Source organism: Schistocerca americana, chromosome 10 (genome assembly GCF_021461395.2).
Source record: "Schistocerca americana isolate TAMUIC-IGC-003095 chromosome 10, iqSchAmer2.1, whole genome shotgun sequence".
Classification (NCBI taxonomy): domain Eukaryota; kingdom Metazoa; phylum Arthropoda; class Insecta; order Orthoptera; family Acrididae; genus Schistocerca; species Schistocerca americana.
The window spans coordinates 102,665,455-102,690,522 of record NC_060128.1 but is presented as its reverse complement, the minus strand read 5'-3'; the positions used below and the strand labels follow the sequence as shown (position 1 = coordinate 102,690,522).

Sequence of the window (25,068 nt, the reverse complement as noted above, 5' to 3'; positions counted from 1 at the left end):
GCGCGTGGATGGGGTGCGTACGTGAGCTTGAGGCAAGGAAGATCTTACGCAGGAACGTACGTCGTTGTTCCATGTAATAAGGGAGACATGTAGATGGAAACAGAGAATAATAACCGCGCTAGCGGACAATGACGGAGGAGAATACTCTACTCAGACCGCCATATAACAGTATGTCGCGAAGTATTGTACGGATCTCTACGCTGGAACAGAAGTAGATAGACTGGACGGTGAATAACTTTTAGCAAATGTTACGACGGGAATACGTGGAGGAGGATAATGCCAGTGTAATCGAACATATAACTCAGGACGAACCAAAAATCATAATTAACGTCATATATGACCATACAGCGCTCTCGGACAAAATGATAATTAAATCAAGACCCTACGCTGCCGACAGGCGTTGATATACATCAACCGGAACAGTCGAAAAGGTGCGCCCCGACCGGGACTCGAACCCACGACCTCCTGCTTACATGGCGGACGCTCTATCCATCTGAGCCACCGAGGGCACAGGGGATAGTGCGACTGTAGGGACTTATCCCTTGCACGCTCCCCGTGAGACCCGTATTCCCAACTTAATGTCCACACACTACATTCGTAGTGCCCCTGCCCATTACACTCATTACTCGCGAGTCACGTAAGAGTTCTGGCAATACGTGTGCATCCGCACAGAAGAAGGTCAATGGCCGGTTAGCCTTAACTACATGATGATGGTATTTGTTCTTTCGGAGATGTCCGAAAGAACCGAAACCACCAGTGACGGTGGTGACCATGTAATGGGCAGGGACACTACGAATGTAGTGTGTGGACATTAAGTTGGGAATGTGGGTCTCACGGGGAGCGTGCAAGGGATAAATCCCTACAGTCGCACTATCCCCTGTGCCCTCGGTGGCTCGGATGGATAGAGCGTCCGCCATGCAAGCAGGAGGTCATGGGTTCGAATCCCGATCGGGGCACACGTTTTCGACTGTTCCGGTTGATGTATATCAACGCCTGTCGGCAGTGTGGGGTCTTGATTTAATTATCACTTCATAATTAACGACGCTCCGCGGAAGAGGTCAGCTGGTCTCGGCGGCCTCCGCCTCGAATTTTATGTACGCATGTGGGACGTAATAATGAATAAGCTCACTGATCCGTACAGTGAGTTATTAACTGACCAGGCGTTCGCTCCTCTATTTACGGATGGAATGCTCGTAGGAAAAAAATAGACCAGTAGCAAGATAGCAAGATGATTCCTGATTTAAAATCAGTCACTAATCTACGCTGACTCGTATTCTGAATAGAAGGATAAGGCCACTTTTGCAAAATGTTATAGGTCCTTACCAAACGAGTGCAATAAAGGGAAGATCAATGTTGGACACCTTATGTGAGTATATGGACGGCACAAACCTCATTTGGATAAATCTTTCCTTATTGTTTTTCTTCAATAGTTTCAATCGTGGCGTCTTATTCAGCACCATGCAGAAAATGGGTTTTAACCACCACTTTATAACTGTCATACGTAGATGTATCAGTGATTTTTTTTTTAAGGATTAAAATCAATGGACAACTGACTGAAACATTTCCAGTTCAACAGTCAGTACGTGAATGATGTTCACTGTCTGTGACATTATATGCGATTGCGGTGGAACCATTGCTTTCGACAATGCAGCAGAAATTGTGAGGACTGCAGGTCTTCAATATTAAGTCAGTTCCTCACAGTTATGTTCAAATGTGTGTGAAATCGTATGGGACTTAACTGCTAAGGTCATCAGTCCCTAAGCTTACACACTACGTAACTTAAATTACACACACCCTTGCCCGACGGAGGACTCGAACTTCCGCCGGGACCAGCCGCACAGTCCATGACTGCAGCGCCTCAGACCGCTCGGCTAATCCCGAGCGGCTGTCACGGTTATTCTGACGACGTAAGTCTTATTGTAAATTCGAATAGTGAGGTGGATGAAGTGCGACGTTTGGTACACCAGTACTCACGATCCTCTGGCGCAAAACTGAATCTTCAAAAATCCTAAAAAATGCATCTCGGTTGTTACAGCAGTGCAATAGGTGCGCAGTGGTTGGATGTAAATCAAGAGAGACTCCAACCTCGGATTGTGTTTAACGGCGAATCCCAAGCTCATGGCTACGAACAATTGAGAGTGGAAACTTAATGTCATCAGAACCTTGCTGAAGGAACGTAACATCCGATTCTTAGACCGATTGCAGAAAGTTCAGTTTATAAATACATACATTCTTAGCAAAATACAGGGTGATTGAAAAAGAATACCACAATTTTAGGAATTTAAAACTCTGCAACGACAAAAGGCAGAGCTAAGCACTATCTGTCGGCGAATTAAGGGAGCTATAAAGTTTCATTTAGTTGTACATTTGTTCGCTTGAGGCGCTATTGACTAGGCGTCAGCGTCAGTTGATGCTAAGATGGCGACCGCTCAACAGAAAGCTTTTTGTGTTATTGAGTACGGCAGAAGTGAATCGACGACAGTTGTTCAGCGTGCATTTCGAACGAAGTATGGTGTTAAACCTCCTGATAGGTGGTGTATTAAACGTTGGTATAAACAGTTTACAGAGAATGGGTGTTTGTGCAAAGGGAAAAGTTCTGGACGGCCGAGAACGAGTGATGAAAGTGTAGCACGCATCCAGCAAGCATTTGTTCGCAGCCCAGGAAAATCGACTCGCAGAGATAGCAGAGAGCTGCAAATTCCACAATCAAATGTATGGAGAGTCCTACGAAAAAGGTTAGTTATGAAACCTTATCGTCTGAAATTGGTTCAAGCACTGTCTGCAGCTGATAAGATTAAAAGAATCGATTTCTGTGATTTTATCCTTGCTCAAATGGAAACAGATGAATCTTTCGTTTCAAAGATTGTGTTTAGTGATGAAGCAACTTTTCACACTAACGGGAAAGTCAACCGTCACAATGTCTGTATATGGGGCACTGAGAATCCGCGGGAAACGACTCAGTATGAACGTGACTCGCCTAAGGTGAACGTTTTCTGTGCCATTTCAGCCAATAAAGTTTTTGGTCCCTTTTTCTTCGAAGGTGCTACTGTAACTGGACTACAGTATCTGGAGATGTTAGAGAATTGGCTGTTCCCTCAGCTCGAACAAGAAGCACAACAATTCATATTTCAGCAGGATGGAGCGCCACCACATTGGCACTTATCTGTCCGTAACTACCTGAACGTCAACTACCCGAGGCGATGGATCGGCCGCCAGGCAGCCCGTGACAGAGCACTTCATCACTGGCCTCCAAGAAGCCCTGATCTTACCCCCTGCGATTCTTTCTTATGGGGGTATGTTAAGGATATGGTGTTTCGGCCATCTCTCCCAGCCACCATTGATGATTTGAAACGAGAAATAACAGCAGCTATCCAAACTGTTACGCCTGATATGCTACAGAGAGTGTGGAACGAGTTGGAGTATCGGGTTGATATTGCTCGAGTGTCTGGAGGGGGCCATATTGAACATCTCTGAACTTGTTTTTGAGTGAAAAAAAAACCTTTTTAAATACTCTTTGTAATGATGTATAACAGAAGGTTATATTATGTTTCTTTCATTAAATACACATTTTTAAAGTTGTGGTATTCTTTTTGAATCACCCTGTATATCATGTCGCAGCAGTGTTACTCATACCGGACGACACCGCACGAAAAATACTAGCTGCAGCGTTTTGGTATGTGTGGAAACAAAAAGTATCCTTCCACACGTCGACTTCGCAGAGGCACAACGGAGAACTTGGAATTAAAGACGTTAAATCTGGATGTGACGCACTATTTCCAACTCGTGCTTTTACGCTAGTACATTCCACTAAGACAGGCATCAATAAACTTCTGTTCCTGCCGTTACATCCTGGGGACAGGAATGCTCTTGTTAATGTAGCACATACAGATGCCAGCCTAGATTACGTCCGAAAGTACTATGTCGATTGGAGCTATGTGAGACGTCATCCAGCACAAACCAACACTAGAATTGTCTATAAAATATGTCACCAGAAATCGTGTTCACAACCCAAATCAGCTAAAATATCCTGCGAAAAATTGGATGAACATTTGGAAAAATATCAATAATAAAGTTATACCTAATGTAGTTAGTGCAGTATGATGACATCGTAATCGAAACCATACGCATAGGGGAACGATGACGGAAAATCAAATTGAGACCATCTCCATACTGCGACGAACGTCAACTTGTAGAAACTGTAGCGCACTTGTTCTTATGTGCAAAGGAAATCAGAATTTGGAATTGGACGAGGAAGAAATTAGCACTTATCAACAGAACCACAGAACGTCATATACCAATACATGAAGCTTTACAATTAGACTGGAAATGTTACCCGTCCGCAAAGAATAACAGTTATTCGTGGCTTCTGCGACAGTTTGTGTTTTACGTATTAACAAACAAAACTTCGAACTTACAAGAGTATGTGTTTTGTATTACAGAAGAACATTTTAAGTTGAAGAAGAATAACAGATATAAGGAATGGCTTCAAAACTTTTTATTTATTGCTTAACGTGGCCTACAAAGAGATGGACAGTTTTCATGATTAGAAGCAGAATACTTATTCTTTCTCTTCTATTATTCCTGCAATATTTCTTATGTTCGTTCTAAAATGAGAATTATTCTAATTTCTATATCTACATCCATACACCGCAAGCCACCTGACGGTGTGTGGCGGAGGGTACCTCTATCGGTTCTCCCTTCTATTCCAGTCTCGTATTGCTCGTGGAAAGAAGGATTGTCGGTATGCATCTGTGTGGGCTCTAATATCTTTGATTTTATCCTCATGGCCTCTTCGCGAGATATACGTAGGAGGGAGCAATATACTGCTTGACACCTCGGTGAAGGTATGTTCCCGAAACTTCAACAAAAGCCCGTACCGAGCTACTGAGCGTCTCTCCTGCAGAGTATTCCATTGGAGTTTATCTATCATCTCCGTAACGCTTTCGCGATTACTAAATGATCCTGTGACGAAGCGCGCTGCTCTCCGTTGGATCTTCTCTATCTCTTCTATCAACCCTATCTGGTACGGATCCCACACTGCTGAGCAGTATTCAAGCAGTGGGCGAACATGTGTACTGCAACCTACTTCCTTTGTTTTCGCATTGCATTTCCTTAGAATTCTTCCATTGAATCTCAGTCTGGCATCTGCTTTACCGACGATCAACTTTATATGATCATTCCCTTTTAAATTACTCCTAATGCGTACTCCCAGATAATTTATGGAATTAACTGCTTCCAGTTGCTGACCTGCTATATTGTAGCTAAATGACAAGGGTTATTTCTTTCTATGTATTCGCAGCACATTACACTTGTCTACATTGAGATTCAATTGCCATTCCCTGCACCACGCGTCAATTCGCTGCAGATCCTCCTGCATTTCAATACAATTTTCCATTGTTACAACCTCTCGATACACCACTGCATCATCTGCAAAAAGCCTCAGTGAACTTCCGATGTCATCCACAAGGTCATTTATGTATATTGTGAATAGCAACGGTCCTATGACACTCCCCTGCGGCACACCTGAAATCACTCTTACTTCGGAGGACTTCTCTCCATTGAGAATGACATGCTGCGTTCTGTTATCTAGGAACTCTTCAATCCAATCACACAATTGGTCTGATAGTCCACATGCTCTTACTTTGTTCATCAAACGACTGTGGGGAACCGTATAGAACGCCTTGCGGAACAAGAAACAGGGCATCTACCTGAGAACCCGTGTCTATGGCCCTCTGAGTCTCGTGGACGCATAGCGCGAGCTGGGTTTCACACGATCGTCTTTTTCGAAATCCATGCTGATTCCTACAGAGTACATTCCTAGTCTCCAGAAAAGTCATTATACACGAACATAATACGTGTTGCAAAATTCCAGAACTGATAGACATTAGAGATATAGGTCTATAGTTCTGCACATCTGTTCGATGTCCCTTCTTGAAAACGCGGATGACCTACGCCCTTTTCCAATCCTTTGGAACGCTACGCTCTTCTAGAGACCTACGGTACACCGCTGCAAGAAGGGGGGGGGGGGGCAAGTACCTTCGCGTACTCTGTGTAAAATCGAACTGGTATCCCATCACGTCCAGCGGCCTTTCCTCTTTTGAGCGATTTTAATTGCTTCTCTATCCCTCTGTCGTCTATTTCGATATCTACCATTTTGTCATCTGTGTGACAATCTAGAGAAGGAACTACAGTGCAGTCTTCCTCTGTGAAACAGCTTTGGAAAAAGACATTTAGTATTTCGGCCTTTAGTCTGTCGTCCTCTGTTTCAGTACCATTTTGGTCACAGAGTGTCTGAAAATTTTGTTTTGATCCACCTACCACTTTCACATAAGACCAAAATCTCTTAGGAATTTCTACCAAGTCAGTACATAGAACTTTACTTTAGAACTCATTGAACGCCTCTTGCTTAGCCCTCCTCACACTACATTACGCTTCACGTAAATTTTGTTTGTGTGCAAGGCTTTGGCTATATGTTTGCTGTGAAGTTCCCTTTGCTTCCACGGCAGTTTTCTAACTCGGTTGTTGTACCACGGTGGCTCTTTTCCATCTCTTACGATCTTGCTTGGCACATACTCATCTAACGCATATTGTACGATGGTTTTGAACTTTGTCCACTGATCCTCACCACTAGGGCCTATCTGTACTTGAGACAAAACTTTTGTGTTGAGCCATCACGTACTCTGAAATCTGATTTTTGTCACTTTTGCTAAACAGAAAAATCTTCCTACCTTTTTTAATGTTTCTATTTACGGCTGAAATCAACGATGCTGTAACCGCTTTATGATCGCTGATTCCCTGTTCTGCGTTAACTGTTTCAAATAGTTCGGGTCTGTTTGTCACCAGAAGGTCTAATATGTTATCGGCACGAGTCGGTTCTCTGTTTAACTACTCCAGGTAGTTTTCAGATAAAGCACTTTAAAAAAATTTCACTGGATTCTTTGTCCCTGCCACCCATTATGAACGTTTGAGTCTCCCAGTCTATGCCCGGCAAATTAAAATCTCCACCCAGAACTATAACATGGTGGTGATATCGTCTATATCCGGCAAATTAAAATCTCCACCCAGAACTATAACATGGTGGGGAAATCTACTCGAAATATTTTCCAAATTATCCTTCAAGTGCTCAGCCACAACAGCTGCTGAGCCAGGGGGCCTATAGAGACATAGAATTACCATGTCTGAACCTGCTTTAACCGTGACCTTCACCCAAATTATTTCACTCTTCGGATCTCCGTCAATTTCCTTCGATACTATTGCACTTCTTATCGCTATAAACACGCCTCCCCCTTCACTGTCCAGCCTGTCTCTGCGGTATACATTCCAATCTGAGTTTAGAATTTTATTACTGTTTACATCTGGTTTCAGCCAACTTTCTGTCCCTAGTACTATGTGGACATTGTGACCGTTTATTAATTAGAGCAGTTCTGGGACCTTTCTATAGACGCTCCTGCAGTTTACTATTAGCAGATTAATATTGTTATTCCCTGTTGCATTTTGCCTACTCCTACCTTGCCGCGTCTCAGGAGGCGTCTTGTCGGGTCTAGGGAGGGAATTCTCTAACCTAACGTACTCCGCTACCCTTGTAGCCGCTTCCTGCGTGTAGTGCATGCCTGACCTATTCAGGGGGACCCTACATTTCTCCACCCGATAGCGGAGGTCGAGAAATTTGCACCCCAGATCTCCGCAGAATCGTCTGAGCCTCTGGTTTAAGCCTTCCATTCGGCTCCAAACCAGAGGACCGCGATCGGTTCTGGGAAAGATTTGCGAAAACCACTCCGGCGCCGAAGTTTGTTTCATTTGTTCAAAAATATTCACATCCAAAAAAGTTTTGCATCACTCCAATTTCCGGAACTCCTGAAGACAGACGTTGACTGTGGATACTGTATCACAGACACAGTCCCTTTGACTGTTCAGAGATGTCACGAAACTCGCCCAAAGATGTATACAACCATGCATGAGCAGCCCCTAATAGACAGAGGGGTCCGACAGCCGATAAGTTCCAATTCCACGAGGAAGGAGGTACATGGCTCGTGTTGCCAGTAGTTCAACCACGCCTAGACGGTCAATACCGCGGTTCGATCGCGTCCGCATTGTTACTCTGTGCCACGATGGGCTCTCAACAAGGGAAGTGTCCAGGCGTCTCGGAGGGAAACCAAAGCGGCGACGTTCGGACATGGAGGAGATACAGAGAGACAGGAACTGTCGATGACATGCCTCGTTCAGGCCGCCCAAGGGCTGCTATTGCAGTGGATGACCGCTACCTACGGATTATGGCCCGGAGGAACCCTGACAGCAACGCCACCATGTCGAATGTTGCTTTTCGTGCAGCCACAGGACGTCGTGTTACGACTCAAACTGTGCGCAATAGGCTGCATGATGCGCAACTTCACTCCCGACGTCCATGGCGGGGTCCATATTTGCAATCACAACACCATGCAGCGCGATACAGATGAGGCCAACAACATGCCGAATGGACCGCTCAGGACTGGCATCACGTTCTCTTCATCGATGAGTGTCGTATTTACCTTCAACAAGACAATCGTCGGAGAGGTGTTTGGAGGCAACCCGGTCAGGCTGAACGCCTTAGACACACTGTCCAGCGAGTACACCAAGGTGGAGGTTCCCTGCTGTTTTGGGGTGGCATTATGTAGGGCCGACGTACGCCGCTGGTGGTCACGGATGGCGCAGTTGTACGATACGTGATTGCCATCCTCCGACCGATAGTGCAACCACATTGGCAGCACATTGGCGAGGCATTCATTTTCATGGACGACAATTCGCACCACCATTGTGCACATCTTGTGAATGACTTCCTTCACGATAACTGTGGTGTCACCGCCAGACACCACACTTGCTAGGTGGTGGTAGCTTTAAATCGGCCGCGGTCCATTAGTACATGTCGGACCCGCGTGTCGCCACTGTCAGTGATCGCAGACCGAGCGCCACCACACGGCAGGTGTCGAGAGACTTACTAGCACTCGCCCCAGTTGTACGGACGACTTAGCTAGGGATGCAACACTGACGAAGCCTCGCTTATTTGCAGAGAAGATAGTTAGAATAGCCTTCAGCTAAGTCAATGGCTTCGACCTAGCCAGGCGCCATAGGAATTGATAGTTATCGTATGAAGCATGTCTCAGCAAGAACGATGTATACAAATGATGGATTAAAGTTAAGCATTCCAGCAGCTACGTACTTTTCTTTATAGCATTCATTACGTATCCTGTTTCAGACATCACGCCATCCTGCGTGAGCTCACAGCGTGCATTTCGGCCTTCTCTAGCAATATAACAATAACGACATCGGTCGATTAGAGTGGCCAGCATGAATCCTATCGAACATACCTGGGATAGAATGAAAAGGGCTGTTTATGGACGACGTGACCCACTAACCACTCTAAGGAATCGTCGTTGAGAAGTGGGACAATCTGCACCAAGAGTGCCTTGATGAACTTGTGGATAGTATGCCTCGACGAATACAGGCATGCATCAATGTAAGAGGACGGGCTACTGGGTATTAGTTACCTGTGTGTACAGCAACCGGGATCACCACCTCTGAAGGTCTCGCTGTATGGTGGTACAACATGCAATGTGTGGTTTTCATGAGCAATAAAAAGGGCGGAAATGATGTTTACGTTGATCTCTATTCCAATTTTCTGTACAGGGTCGGGAACTCTCGGAACCGAGGTGATGGAAAACTTTTTTTTGATGCGTGTATATGGCTTCTTTACAGGCATCACATGCACCCAGCGAGTAATAAATTAAATTGTGGAAAGGTTTTGGAATGAATGTTTGTTATGTTTTTTTTTCGTCACCTTTTGCCTGTTCCGAGTTGTGTCCTACAAGGAACTCTCGCCATTGGAAGTCGCAATCTGTTATTTATTTACCTTAATTACTACTTCAGCTCTGTTTTACAACTTAAGGCATATATGGGAACAAACGGTGCTTCGCGTCAAAATGTTTTTTTCCCTAAAAGCAGAACAGGTCCGTAGAGGAGTACCCAATAAAATGCAAAACGTCCCGAGTTCGAGTCTCGTCCCGGCACACAGTTTTAATCTGCCAGGGTGTTTCGCACTCAGATGCAGCGGGAGAAATTCATTCTGAAACCTGATAGCAGTCAAGCACACGCATAAGCAGCAATAAACAACATGCAACTCCTCGACCACTGCAGCGTCGGTTCCTCGTTTGTAGTTTCAACAAAAAGGGACTTAAAATTCTTCTTAAAACTAAAAGGAAGGAAAGCTGCTGGGACTGCGTGGAGAATCAGGAAATTCTGAAAAGTAAGAACCACCATAGGTTGGTTTGCGGAGGGCACCAAACAGCAAGGTCATCAGTCCCATTAATTTAGGGAACGAGGGGAAAGGAAGTCGGCCGTGCCCTTCCGAAGGAACCATCCCGCCATTTGCCTGAAGCGATTTAGGGAAACCACGGAAGACCTAGATCAGAATGAGTGAACGCAGCTTTGAACCGTCGTCCTCCAGAATGCGAGTCCAGTGTGCGAAGCACAGTGCCACATCGCTCGGTCCCAACCTAGGTGGTTTTGTATATTGACAAACTAGATTGGGAGCCAAGACACTCTGATGCACTGCACCTCGATGCATGTGCGGTGAAGCGGGAAGATGCTGGAGGCCAGACGTGAATAAACCACACAGCATTCTGAATCTCATGGGCATATTTTCCTCTTGTGTGGGCAACATACTCCTAAAGAAGGTTAAGCAAGCTGGATCATTCACCCATGCTCGGGGCCGATAACGCCGTACTGATTAATAGCAAGTGGCGAAATCGGGGCCAGTTGCTAATAGTAATGACTGCCGTGCCACGGCGATTACCATCTGTTTACGTTGATGTAGATTTACGATGTCATCCACCTAAAAGTGGCCTCGCTGATGAACAAAGTCATTTGATTTTTATTATCAAAATCTGGCTGAATGGAATACTCTCTTTCAAATTCTGAAGGTGGCAGGGGTAAAATACAGGGAGCGAAAGGCTATTTACAATTTGTACAGAAACCAGATGGCAGTTACGAGAGTCGAGGGGCATGAAAGGGAAGCAGTTGTTGGGAAGGGAATGAGACAGGGTTCTAGCCTCTTCCCGATGTTATTCAATCTCTATATTCAACAAGCAGTAGAGGAAACAAAAGAAAAATTCGGAGTAGGTATTAAAATCCAGGGAGAAGAAATAAAAACTTTGAGGTTCGCCGATGACATTGTAATTCTGTCAGAGACAGCAAAGGACCTGGAAGAGCAGTTGAACGGAATAGACAGTGTCTTGAAAGGAGGACATAAGATGAACATCAACATAAGCAAAACGAGGATAATGGAATGTAGTCGAATTAAGTTGGGTGATGCTGAGGGAATTAGATTAGGAAATGAGACACTTAATACAGTAAAGGAGTTTTGCTCTGTAGGTAGCAACATAACTGATGATGGTCGAAGTAGAGAGGATGTAAAATGTAGACTGGCAATGGCAAGGAAAGCGTTTCTGAAGAAGAGAAATTTGTTAACATCGAGTATAGACTTAAGGGTCAGGAAGTCGTTTCTGAAAGTATTTGTATGGAGTGTAGCCATGTATGGAAGTGAAACGTGGACGATAAATAGTTTGGACAAGAAGAGAGTAGAAGCTTTCGAAATGTGGTGCTACAGAAGACTGCTGAAGATTAGATGGGTGGATCACATAACTAATGAGGTGGTATTGAACAGAATTGGGGAGGAGTTTGTAGCACAACTTGACCAGAAGAAGGGATCGGTTGGTAGGACATGTCCTGAGGCATCAAGGGATCACATATTTAGCATTGGAGGGCAGCTTGGAGGGTAAGAATCGTAGAGGGAGACCAAGAGATGAATACACTAAGCGGACTTAGAAGGATGTAGGTTGCAGTAGTTACTGGGAGATGAAGAAGCTTGCACAGGGTAGAGTAGCATGGAGAGCTGCATCAAACCAATCTCAGGACTGATGACCACAACAACAACATCAAAATCAGTCTTGATCACAATTTATTTATTACGCTGACCGGTTTCGACCGCTACTGTGGTCATCTTCAGACCAATGAGTAAGAATCTCCTCCTGATCGTAAATCACTTATTGAGTAGTGATTTACCACCAGAGGAGGTTCTTACTCATTGGTCTGAAGATGACAACAGTAGTGGCCGAAACCGGTCACCGTAGTAAATAAATTGTGATCAAGACTGATTTTGATAGTAAATATTTGTAACACACTGATCACTGTTCACTCCCACAAGGTATTCAAAAGTAATTAGTCATTTGAGGTACAGGCATCTGGCACCCCGTTCAGTGTAACGTGGGTGTGTCAATAAGAACATATATTCACACGAATAGTTTCAGTTGTATTGGTCCCAACAATGACAAACAGACATTTCTAGTTTCTACATGCGTCGCGAATAGTTCACGGGAAGTACGACTGCTGGCAATTCTCTGCGTGGCTTCGAATCTCTCTAATTTTATCTCCATGCTCTTTTCGAGAGATGCACGTAGGTGGAAGCTGTAGTTCTGTTGATCTTTCTAGGAATCTGTGCTCTCGGAGTAAACAGTGCCGCGACGCAGAATGCCACTCCAACGTCATGGACTTGCACTCACTATAAGAGCCCGTAACGAAATGCGGTGCTCTTATGTGTTCCCTCTCTCAGTCTCATCCGGTAGGAATCTTGTAGTGATGAGCAATATTCAAGTATTGGTCGAAGGACTGCTTTATGAGCTTCCTCATTCGTTTCTTGTCACACAAAGATGAAACTTATTTTATACTTGAAGCCACATAAGTGTTTTAGACATGTTACACCTTATTATCAAATGTAATGTGGGGCACTCTGCCCAAAGAACTAGACATGATGCATCTGCAACTGCTTTGTTTTTGTGTGATCTTGTAACGCCGGAAATGCATATCCTCTTATTTCCATCTATTGTGCTATAAATTTTTTCCTTATTTTCTTACCTGAAGATACGACATTTCTGACTCTTTATATATTGTAATTGTTTTTATATATATATATATATATATATATATATATATATATATATATATATATATATATATATTGTGTTACAAAAAGGTACTGCCAAAGTTTCAGGAAACATTCCTCACACACAAAGAAAGAAAATATGTTATGTGGACATGTGTCCAGAAAAGCTTACTTTCCATGTTAGAGCTCATTTTTATTCTCTTCAAATCACATTAATCAAGGAATAGAAACACACAGCAACAGAACGTACCAGCGTGACTTCAAACACTTTGTTACAGGAAAAGTTCAAAATGTCCTTTGTTAGCGAGGATACATGCATCCACCCTCCGTCGCATGGAATCCCTGATGCGCTGATGCAGCTCTGGAGAATGGCGTATTGTATCACAGCCGTCCACAAAACGAGCACGAAGAATCTCTACATTTGCTACGGGGGTTGCGTAGACAAGAGCTTTCAAATGCCCCATAAACGAAAATCAAGAGGGTTGAGGTCAGCAGAGCGTGGAGGCCATGGAATTGGTCAGCCTCTACCAATCCATCGGTCACCGAATCTGTTGTTGAGAAGCGTACGAACACTTCGACTGAAATGTGCAGGAGCTCCATCGTGCATGAACCACATGTTGTGTCGTACTTGTAAAGGCACATGTTCTAGCAGCACAGGTAGAGTATCCCTTATGAAGTCATGATAACGTGCTCCATTGAGCGTAGGTGGAAGAACATACTGACGAAACTAAAATGAGCTCTAACATAGAAATTAAGCGTTTCCGGACACATGTCCACATAATATCTTTTCTTTATTTGTGTGTGAGGAATGTTTCCTGAGAGTTTGGCCGTACCTTTTTCTATTACCCTATATATATATATATATATATATATATATATATATATATATATATATATATATATATGGTGAGTCACTCAACGTTACCGCTGGATATATTTCGTAAACCACATCAAATACTGACGAACCGATTCCACAGACCGAACGTGAGGAGAGGGGCTAGTGTAATTGTTTAATACAAACCATACAAAAATGCACGGAAGTATGTTTCTTAACACAAACCTACGTTTTTTTAAATGGAACCACGTTAGTTTTGCTAGCGCATCTGAACATATAAACAAATACGTAATCAGTGCCGTTTTTTGCATTGTAAAAGTTAATTACATCCGGAGATATTGTAACCTAAAGTTGACGCTTGAAACCTCCGACGTTCAGTTGCGTGTTGTAACAAACACGGGCCACGTTCGGCGAGCAGCATCTGCAGGGACATGTTTACGATGACGACCGTGTTTACGAGTGTGGCTGTAGTGCACTGTTGTGGTTTGGTCTAGCTGTCGCAGTTCCGCATGTAGCGCTTGCTGCTATTGTTATTCTGCATTCGTCTCCGCACGCAGACCAACTGTAGTACACCGTGTTACCAGGCGTCTGTGACAGTGCAGTGTTGTAGGAACTGTGACCATGGTGTATTCGATCTCTGAAAAACGGAGATGATACTCATCTATGGCGAGTGTCGACGAAATGCAGCTGAAGCCTGCAGGGTGTATGCAGAACGGTACCCGAACAGAGAGCATCCAACGTGCCGCACATTGCAAAACATCTACCGCCAACTGTATGCAACAGGTATGGTCGTAGCACGCAAACGGGTCCATAACAGGCCCGTCACAGGAGAAGCGGGTGCAGTTGATGTGTTTAGCTGCTGTTGCCATGAACCCACACATGAGTACACGGGACATTGCGAGAGCCGGTGGACTGAGTCAAAGTAGTGTCATACGCATACTGTGTCGTCACCGCTTTCTCCCGTTTCATGTGTCGCTACATCAGCAATTACATGGTGATGACTTTAATCATCGAGTGCAATTCTGTCAATGGGCATTAACAGAGAATGCGTTGCAGGTCTACCTGTTTAGCGATGAAGTGGGTTTCACATACCACGGGGCAGTGAATCTACGGAACATGCATTACTGTTCCGTGGACAATCCTCGCTGGCTCAGACAGGTAGGGCGACAGCGACCGTGGACTGTAAATGTATGGTGCGGAATCATTGGCGACCACATCATTGGTCCTCACTTCATTGCAGGGGCCCAAACAGCTGCAACATACATCGCGTTTCTACAGAATGGTCCGCCAACGTTACTCGAAAATGTCCCACCGGAAACGCGTCGACGTATGTGGTATCAGCATGATGGTGCACCTGCGCATTCCGCAATTAACAGTAGGCTGATTCTTGACAGGATGTTCGACGGGCGTTTCATAGGACGTGGAGGACGCACAAATTGGCCAGCCCGTTCTCCTGATCTTACACCTCTGGACTTCTTTCTGTCGGGTACGTTAAAGGAGAATGTGTACCGTGATGTGCCTACAACCCCAGAGGATATGAAACAACGTATTGTGGCAGCCTGCGGCGACATTACACCATAGGTACTGCGGCGTGTACGACATTCATTACGCAAGAGATTGCAATTGTGTGCAGCAGATGATGGCCACCACATTGAACATCTATTGGCCTGACATGTCGGGACACACCCTACTCCACTCCGTAATTGAAAACGGAAACCACGTGTGTAAGTGTACCACGCCCCTCATGGTAATGTACATGTGCGTCAGTGAAAAAGACCAATAAAAAGGTGTTAGCATGTGGACGTAATGTGCTGTTCCAATCTCTTCTGTACCTAAGGTCCATCACCGTTCCCTTTGGATCCCTACGTAATTCGGTGCTCTCCGATACACAGGATCGAACAGCGGAGGAGTGGTACTCAAGCGTCAAATTTAGGTTACAATATCTCCGGATGTAATTAACATTTTACAATGCAACAAACGGTACTGATTACGTATTTGTTTATATGTTCAGATGTGCTAACAAAACTAACGGGGTTCCATTTAAAAAACGTAGGATTGTGTTAAGAAACATACTTCCGTGCATTTTTTTATGGTTTGTATTAACCAATTACACTAGCCCCTCTCCTCACGTTCGGTCTGTGGAATCGATTCGTCAGTATTTGATGTGGTTTACGAAATATATCCAGCGGTAATGTTAGGTGACTCACCCTATATATACAGGGTGTTTCAAAAATGACCGGTATATTTGAAACGGTAATAAAAACTAAACGAGCAGCGATAGAAATACACCGCTTGTTGCAATATGCTTGAGACAACAGTACATTTTCAGGCAGACAAACTTTCGAAATTACAGTAGTTACAATTTTCAACAACAGATGGCGCTGCGGTCTGGGAAACTCTATAGTACGATATTTTCCACATATCCACCATGCGTAGCAATAATATGGCGTAGTCTCTGAATGAAATTACCCGAAACCTTTGACAACGTGTCTGGCGGAATGGCTTCACATGCAGATGAGATGTACTGCTTCAATTGTTTCTGGATTCTGGCGGTACACCTGGTCTTTCAAGTGTCCCCACAGAAAGAAGTCACAGGGGTTCATGTCTGGCGAATAGGGAGGCCAATCCACGCCGCCTCCTGTATGTTTCGGATAGCCCAAAGCAATCACACGATCATCGAAATATTCATTCAGGAAATTAAAGACGTCGGCCGTGCGATGTGGCCGGGCACCATCTTGCATAAACCACGAGGTGTTCGCAGTGTCGTCTAAGGCAGTTTGTACCGCCACAAATTCACGAAGAATGTCCAGATAGCGTGATGCAGTAATCGTTTCGGATCTGAAAAATGGGGCAATGATTCCTTTGGAAGAAATGGCGGCCCAGACCAGTACTTTTTGAGGATGCAGGGACAATGGGACTGCAACATGGGGCTTTTCGGTTCCCCATATGCGCCAGTTCTGTTTATTGACGAAGCCGTCCAGGTAAAAATAAGCTTCGTCAGTAAACCAAATGCTGCCCACATGCATATCGCCGTCATCAATCTTGTGCACTATATCGTTAGCGAATGTCTCTCATGCAGCAATGGTAGCGGCGCTGAGGGGTTGCCGCGTTTGAATTTTGTATGGATAGAGGTGTAAACTCTGGCGCATGAGACGATACGTGGACGTTGGCGTCATTTGGACCGCAGCTGCAACACGGCGAACGGAAACCCGAGGCCGCTGTTGGATCACCTGCTGCACTAGCTGCGCGTTGCCCTCTGTGGTTGCCGTACGCGGTCGCCCTACCTTTCCAGCACGTTCATCCGTCGCGTTCCCAGTCCATTGAAATTTTTTAAACAGCTCCTTTATTGTATCGCTTTTCGGTCCTTTGGTTACATTAAACCTCCGTTGAAAACTTCGTCTTGTTGCAACAACACTGTGTTCTAGGCGGTGGAATTCCAACACCAGAAAAATCCTCTGTTCTAAGGAATAAACCATGTTGTCTACAGCACACTTGCACGTTGTGAACAGCACACGCTTACAGCAGAAAGACGACGTACAGAATGGCGCACCCACCGACTGCGTTGTCCTCTATATCTTTCACATCATTTGCAGCGCCATCTGTTGTTGAAAATTCTAACTACTGTAATTTCGAAAGTTTGTCCGCCTGAAAATGTACTGTTGTCCCAGGCATATTGCAACAAACGGTGTATTTCTATCGCTGCTCGTTTAGTTTTTATTGCCGTTTCAAATATACCGGTCATTTTTGAAACACCCTGTGTATATATATATATATATATATATATATATATATATATATATATATATGTCGATATATAATCGGTTTGTTTTGTAAATATTATTTGTAATTTTACGCTGGGTCTTTCCTTGGGAAAACTATGCTATCGAACGATTACATCGATAGGTCGTGTGGAGAACCCAAGTGTTTAGGATCTCTGGTAGTGTGAACTCTGCCGCGTGGAGCGCGGGCAGAGCGGGGTCTGGCTGGAGTAGGGCGGTGGAGCAGGTGTGTTGTGTGACGCTCCCGCGAGTTGCCACGCTTTTGGGGTTTGGCAGCATGTAATTGCGCTCGACTTGCTATGATAGTTTCTGGCACGGTGTTGCGGACGGGAAACATTAGCTGACGCACATCAAGAGCCCGTTTCGCCTGGTGACCGTGTCGAGGAGAAGGCGCGCCAACATCCAGCTTCTGCAACAGCGACGGCCGACAATGAGTGACTGTCGCCACCTCCTCGATCGACGACTTCAAAACTTCTATCAACCAACAAGGAAGACTGAAAGCACGTAATGTTTTAGAACTGTATGGCAGACCTCAGCGTTTCAAAGTGTTCCATTTTCATCACTAAAATACAGCAACTTAGAATGAAACTTTGTTGCTCTTTGTCCCAATTGGATTACCAAGCAGGGTCCCTTCCTTTTCTGAAATGAACCCGGGTATCATTGAAATTCAAACGCCAGCATTAAAGTAATATCATTCCATTTCACTGCTTTAATATCAAAGTTCAGTTAATGTATTCATAGCTGGCTACAATAACCAAACACAAATTAAGAGTGCGAGTTTTGTTACCATATTTTAGCTTACCTGTGACTGCAGCTCAGCTTGGTACGTACTAAATTTTACTATTGTCAATTGTTGAAAATCATTTTAAGTTCAACGTTAAATCTCTTATTTCTAAATTGCGTAGATTCAAGTTGCTTTTGAGATGATTGTTGAGGTAGCCCAAGACTAAGCTTATTTAATTTAATTTCGTAGTGTTTCATAAATGAAGTTCACTATTAATTTCAGTCACTAAATTAACTTTCAATTTTCCGGTTTTATTAATTCTTTTGCTAAATTAAGTCGGAGTGTAGCGAAATTTATTACTTCTGACAAACTTTCAGTTTTCACACAACACGTGTCAATCTTCCGTTGCTACGCTTTTAGTGCTAATTATATGTGCATTAACATTCATTTTTCAGTTATTGTAGTAGTTCTCCATAGGACTGGGGACCGTAATTTTCCCCAAATGTCAAATATCTAATCAACGCCTGTTAATTGTTAACGTAAGGACCGCACATTTACTTTCTTTAATAACTTTACCCTTTTTAAAAATTAATTTCCACCAGTTTCATTTGCATTTTTCCTTTCATTTAGATGTAACCCTTTCTCCCTCTTTACCGACAGATTAACTTAGGTGACGATAGCTTTTCCCAAATTTCCATTAGGTACACGTGGTTTAATTTTTCACTGTCATTAAGGTCGATAAGTGACGGGGGGAGGTTACAATCTGACACTCTACGATTCAGACTGAAAAAATACCATAAACAGTCCCTTAGGAGGTCATACCGAAAACTCAGCTCCACCTGCAAATGGGTGTGTGAATAAGAAGCCTTTCGGTACTGTCATGTTTTGCATCTGCCTGGGATGCTGGAGGTTCTGTGGAATCGTCCAGTACTATGTCACAGATCACATACAATATCAATGGGCAGGATTTACCAGTGGGTCGACGTGCTGCTGGAAGCAGGTAGAGCGGAGGGGCGGCGCACGTACCTGAAGTTGAGGCGGCAGATGGCGGCGCCGTCGACGCTGGCGGGCGGCGGTCTGAGGTCCGGGGGCGGCGGCGCGTCGGCCCGCTTCTCCGTCCAGTGGAGCACGCGGCCCCCGGGGGCGGTCACTACGGCCAACACGTCGCGCTCGCAGGCGCACGTCGACAGCACCGTGGCGTGGGCGCGCTCCTCTGGCTGCGCAGACGGACACACACTACTCGTTAACCCTCCCACATCCACACCTAAACCTATACCATTCAAGTTGAAAAACTTGCAAAACGTATAACATGAGAGGAACTCAAAAACTTTGGAAAGCCTTGGAAACTTTGGAAAAAATTGGGAACTATGGGAAACTTGGGGAAAGCTTGGAAACTTGGGCAAGCTTAGCAAATGTGGAGAACTTTGGGAAAATTGCGGAAACCTTGGGAACTTGGGGAAAGTCAGGAAAAAGAGGAAACTTTGGGAAACTTGGGGAAGCTTGGGAAATTTTGAGAACATTGGGAAATTGGGGGAAACCTTGGGATCTTGGGGAAGCTTAGGAAATGTGGAGAACTTTGGGAAAATTGCGGAAACCTTCTGAACTGGGGGTATGTTAGGAAAAGTGGGAAACTTTGGGAAACTTGGGGAAACCTTGGAACCTTGGGGAAGCTTAGAAAATGTGGAGAACTTTGGGAAATTTGGGGAAACCTTGGGAACGTGGGGAAAGTCAGGAAAAGTGGAAACTTTGGGAGACTTCGGGAAACCTTGGACATTTTGGGAAGCTTAGGAAATGTACGGAACTTTGGGAAACTTGGGGACATGTTGCAGAACTTGGGGACACTTAGGGAATGTTGAGAACTTCGGGAAACTTGGGAAAACCTTGGAAACTTGGGCAACCATAGAAAATGTGGAGAACCTTGGGAAACTTAGGTAAATATTGGAAACTTGGGGAAAATTTGCGAATGTGCTTCTTAGACCACAGCAAAGTCTTCGACATTGTCGACTTCGACATTTTATTTGCCAAACTTACTGGCCAAACTTTCTCGCCAAGTGAAGTGCGACGGCTTGGCTCACACCTAACCTCTCGCCAGAGAGGCGTCGTGTTTGGCACCATAAAGTCATAATGGAAGCATGCAGTTGCAGGCGTACCACAGGGTTCAGTATTAGGCCCTATAGTCTTTTCATTTATGTCAATGATTTGACATCAGTTTTGTGCTATTGCAAATACCACAGGTACACTGATGATCTTCGACTGTACCTAAGTGCAAAACGTATGAGCCTGAGAAACATCTATCGAGAATCTCAATACCAGCCTGTGTGCACTATCAAAATTGGCACACGATTTATAGTTCAAGTTCAACTTACGCAACGTCTAAGGAGTACTGACTGGTCGTTCTGGGCTCATTAGCCCGAAATGTCGGGAATCCCTACCACCTTAAACCCAAAATGGGACAAATATCAACTTCTTTCCTTCACCGAAGCATCTGTTTCTAATAACAGGTGAAAATCTAAATTGCATGGAGTACGTAACTGCAGTGGGCAAGGGGGCATCAGCATTTCTCCATGCCCTACAAAATTATAAAAAAGCTATCTACTTTTGACCTGAAAAAGAAACTTGTGCAAACCCTTGCAGTTCCAGTTATTGACAGCAATGTTATGGTGCAAGACCTTTCTCAGGAAAGCCCACGGAGCCTGCAAAGGGTTAAGAATACCCGTGTTCATTATATCTGTGATGTTAGACTATCTGATTATATCATCATATACACAGCTATATGGCTGTACGCAGACAAGTGCAGAGATTTTCATATCCTCTGTCTTGTCTACTGCCTTATCGCCGGACACAGTCCCCCCAAACGCTCTTGTCTGAAGAACGTGGAAGAAACATGTGGTGTCACCGCCAGACACCACACTTGCTAGGTGGTAGCCTTTAAATCGGCCGCGGTCCGGTAGTATACGTCGGACCCGCGTGTCGCCACTGTCAGTGATTGCAGACCGAGCGCCGCCACACGGCAGGTCTAGAGAGACTTCCTAGCACTCGCCCCAGTTGTACAGCCGACTTTGCTAGCGATGGTTCACTGACAAATTACGCTCTCATTTGCCGAGACGATAGTTAGCATAGCCTACAGCTACGTTATTTGCTGCGACCTAGCAAGGCGCCATTATCATTTGCTATTTATCTTGTGATGCATGTACCGTCAGACCGATGTTCACCAATTATGGATTAAAGTTAATTATTCCAGAAGCTACGTACTTTTCTTGATAGTATAATTACTTGTCCTGTTCCAGACCTCACGCCAGCCTGCGTGAGCTTAAACGCGTGCCTTTCGGCCTCCTCTCATTGTGGGTTGGCGCTCTGGCCAATCCACAACAAAACACCCGTTCCCATCAGAGCAAAATCCTTTCTGTCTCATTCCATCATCCGACCACTTTCTCGGAGTCCATCTCACTAGCAGTAACCCGATTCTGGAATAACCTCCCGCATTAGATTAGACAAGTGAATAACAAACACCTCCAGCTTCACATCACAGTTAATGACATATATACTAGAGCAAAAATAATGATCACCGTTGTCCCTGTACACGCTCGTTACCCTTGTACAACCTTCTTTCCCACCAGGTTTCCTTATCTCCCAGTATATTTAGACCGTGCAGTCTCTTAAATTTCGATCCGCTAGAACGTGCTATATCAGAAAACATCTCCTTTGTACAGCAAAAAATACTTTCTATATTTTTATTATTGTCATTATTATTATTATTTACGTTACTATTATCAGGTTTAGCGGCAGCAACAGGAGTAAACCAGTAGTATCGGTATTTAATTTATTAGTTCATCGCCAGTACCACTTACTCACATTGCCGCTATAGACAGTCAAATCATTTTAATACCATTTGTCATATTACAAATGGTTATTTCTTGGGTAACTACCATGTAAAAAATTTTCAGTGTATGTGTGAAACCTTGGTCCAATGTAAGAGAGGATCTGCTGGACTTAATTACATCACGTTAAATAAGTAAATACATAAAATAAATAAAAAACGTACATAAGTTGAAGTTAGACAAAAAGTCATGTGCCAAACTTATCAGCTAGTGCACTCAGTTGGACATACATTTGGGCCCGGCAATCAGTGCAAAATTTGGAGGTGGTTTAGGAAGAAATTCGGTGCTATGATCAGAACAAATAAGTGTAGGTCATGTACTAAAATCTGATTAGACACGGGCTCCAGCCACTTCACATGCGTTATAAGACAATGCACACATCTGTGGTGAGTTTCCTTGGAAGTAAGGTACATTTTTATGCCTCACATTTCGTCACTCCAAGCTTATGGAGGAGGAGCTAATTGATTCTCCAGCGTCAGATTGCTCATCTAGCCGACACTCTGCCGAACTGCACTACGGCAGAGTAACGACGTCATCCGACCACTGCGAGAGATAACAGAATTGGGGTGAGGTAGGTTTATGGAGCTTTTATAGCAGAAGCGTTCGCTTTAGCCTTGATTAGACGTCGCTGACACTACCACCAGAAAGGTCCTCTCCTGCTGCTGGACAAGCAACAGGCAGACACGAGCACATGTAAACTATGATCAGAACCCACTTACGATTGGTTCCATCTGGCCCCTAGACGAATTGGAAGCGGTCTGGTGCACACATAGGCTTCGGTCAGATTCGGCTGACTGTCGTTATCAGTAGCTATGATGTGTCCAGTAAGTAGAGACGAATATTAAAGTGCTATACAACACAAAAAATTGATTGAAAATGTAATTTTTTTAGAAACATTACGTAACTGAGCCGTGGTAAAAACTGCTGTTTTGAAGAACGCGCCGCAGCGTGTAGTGTGAAGCAGTCGCCCTCCGTTTCTGGCGGTGGCGCCGCTGTGGCAATCGCAGCTTTGGTGTCCCCCTCTGGTGGGAAAGGGGAAAGGTTGCCTGTTCACGAGCATTTAAGGGGCGCTATGAGCTCTCTAGGCGTCCTTTGTTATGCCCATCCGGCTTGGATCTCCGCCCCCCCTCCCTTTTATAAATCCCTCCAAATCCTTGAACGCCATGCTCTCCGCCTCGCCTATCGCATCCGTCTCCCCCACGCGGATCCTGTATGATCTCATCCCCTTCCCCTACCTCCTCCTTTCCCTTGAAAGGATACGGATCCTGTACACCTCCCGTAAACTCGACCCTCCTCACCCGCTCGTCTCCCCGATCCTCACCCACCCCCGCCCACTGCCGCGCCTGTATTCCCATGTCCCACCCGGTCTCCATCTCTCAACCCTCCTTACCCTCTCCCAAGGTGGCTTCCGCCAGCTCCCCCTCCCTGATGATGTCCTCCTCCCCTTCATCTACACCTCCTATCAACTTTGATCCTCCCCTCCCCCACCTCCTGTGTCCTTTCCTTTAGGCACCCTCCCTCCCTCCCTTTCCCCTCCCTTCTCTTTCCCTTCCCCCCTCCCTCCTACCCTCTCCCCCCAGGCTTCCCCTCCCCCTTCCTCCCTCCCCCTCTCTCCTCTGCCCATGGCATCTCTGCTCTCCCCTCTCCCATTCCCCTCCTCCTCCTCCTCCACCTCCACTCTTGGCAGGTCCCCGTACACGCTCAGTGAACATTCGCGCGCCGGAGATCGTCGCCGTCAGTGTTTCGTGTGTGTGCCTTCGTTTGTGTGTAGTGTTGTTCGCCGTCACGCCACCACCGTTCACGTGCCGTCGCCATCATCCATGTTCTGTGCACCGTGTCGCCTAGTGTTAGTGCTGTTTCTCGCCCAGCGTGAACGGCTCCATGTTTTTTCGATTTTTAGTGTCTACATGTTTTGCCCACCGTTTTGACTGTCTTCTCTGTGCCACCTTTATGTACTACTTGTCGTCAAACTCGAGGCTGAAGAGCGGCGTATTGTGCTGCTGACAGCCCGCCTTTGTATAAAGTGTTTAAAATCACAATAAAGAAAAAAAAAACTCGCCAGTTGGTCAGTCTGGTCAGTGTGGGGCAGTCAGTGTCTGTCTGTCTTCCGGAGTGCCAGTATGTGTTAGGCCGCCAGTCTGCTCGAGTTTGTTCAGACAATGGTCATTGGCGGTTGGATCGATCGGTTGGTCGGTCGCGCACTGAGACACGAGATGACTTGTCCGACTTGAGCGTCGGCGCATGTGAGGTCGCCACGTGAGTCCAGTGGGCCGCGCCGTATAGCGAAGGGTAGTGGCTTCGCAGCCGACACGAGAGCAACAGGAGTCAACCCACGACGTCGGTCTGGTCGGTGCGAGCTGCGACGCCGTGAGACGGGAGATCGGCGCGCCTTCCTGCGTCCGTTGTAGCGGCTGGCAGCGGACGGTTCGGGAGAGCGTTTTCGGGGTGCTGCGCCAGGTCTTCGCCAGACATCGCAGTTTATTAGAAGTGATTCGTGGTATGCTGTTTCATTTACTTGTTAAATTCTACTTGTTTTCTTGGTCAGTCTCTCGTCGCCAGCTTGCTCGTCTGTCTCTCGTCCGCATTTGTTAGGCAGTTAGTGTCTGTCTGTCTGTCTGCCGTACGTTAATAGCTGCCTCTGTCATGTTTGTCGGATTCTGTGTTAACGAATTTATTGCTTGAAGTGTAAGGGCCGAATTCCTGAAATATGTTTTTATCTTGCCTATCATCTTGAGAGGCGGTATATGTGTAATGTAGAGCATGTTTGGCCAACCTTGTATATTTTATGTAAGACTGCATTTCAGAGGTTTTATTTTAAATGGTCATTTTAGTATATAAAGTTGCCACCCTTCCACCGTAAGAGTTTTTTTAATTCAAGTTGG

At 45.1% G+C, this 25,068-nt stretch overlaps 1 protein-coding gene across 1 annotated transcript in view; it reads right to left on the bottom strand.

Moving 5' to 3' along the window:
• Positions 1-25,068, bottom strand: part of LOC124552274 (C3 and PZP-like alpha-2-macroglobulin domain-containing protein 8) — an 842,473-nt gene that overhangs the window by 254,545 nt on the left and 562,860 nt on the right. The window contains exon 8 of the mRNA XM_047126553.1: positions 19,335-19,525. Within this exon, the coding sequence (XP_046982509.1) occupies positions 19,335-19,525 (191 nt within the window). The remainder of the gene's footprint in view (positions 1-19,334; positions 19,526-25,068) is intronic.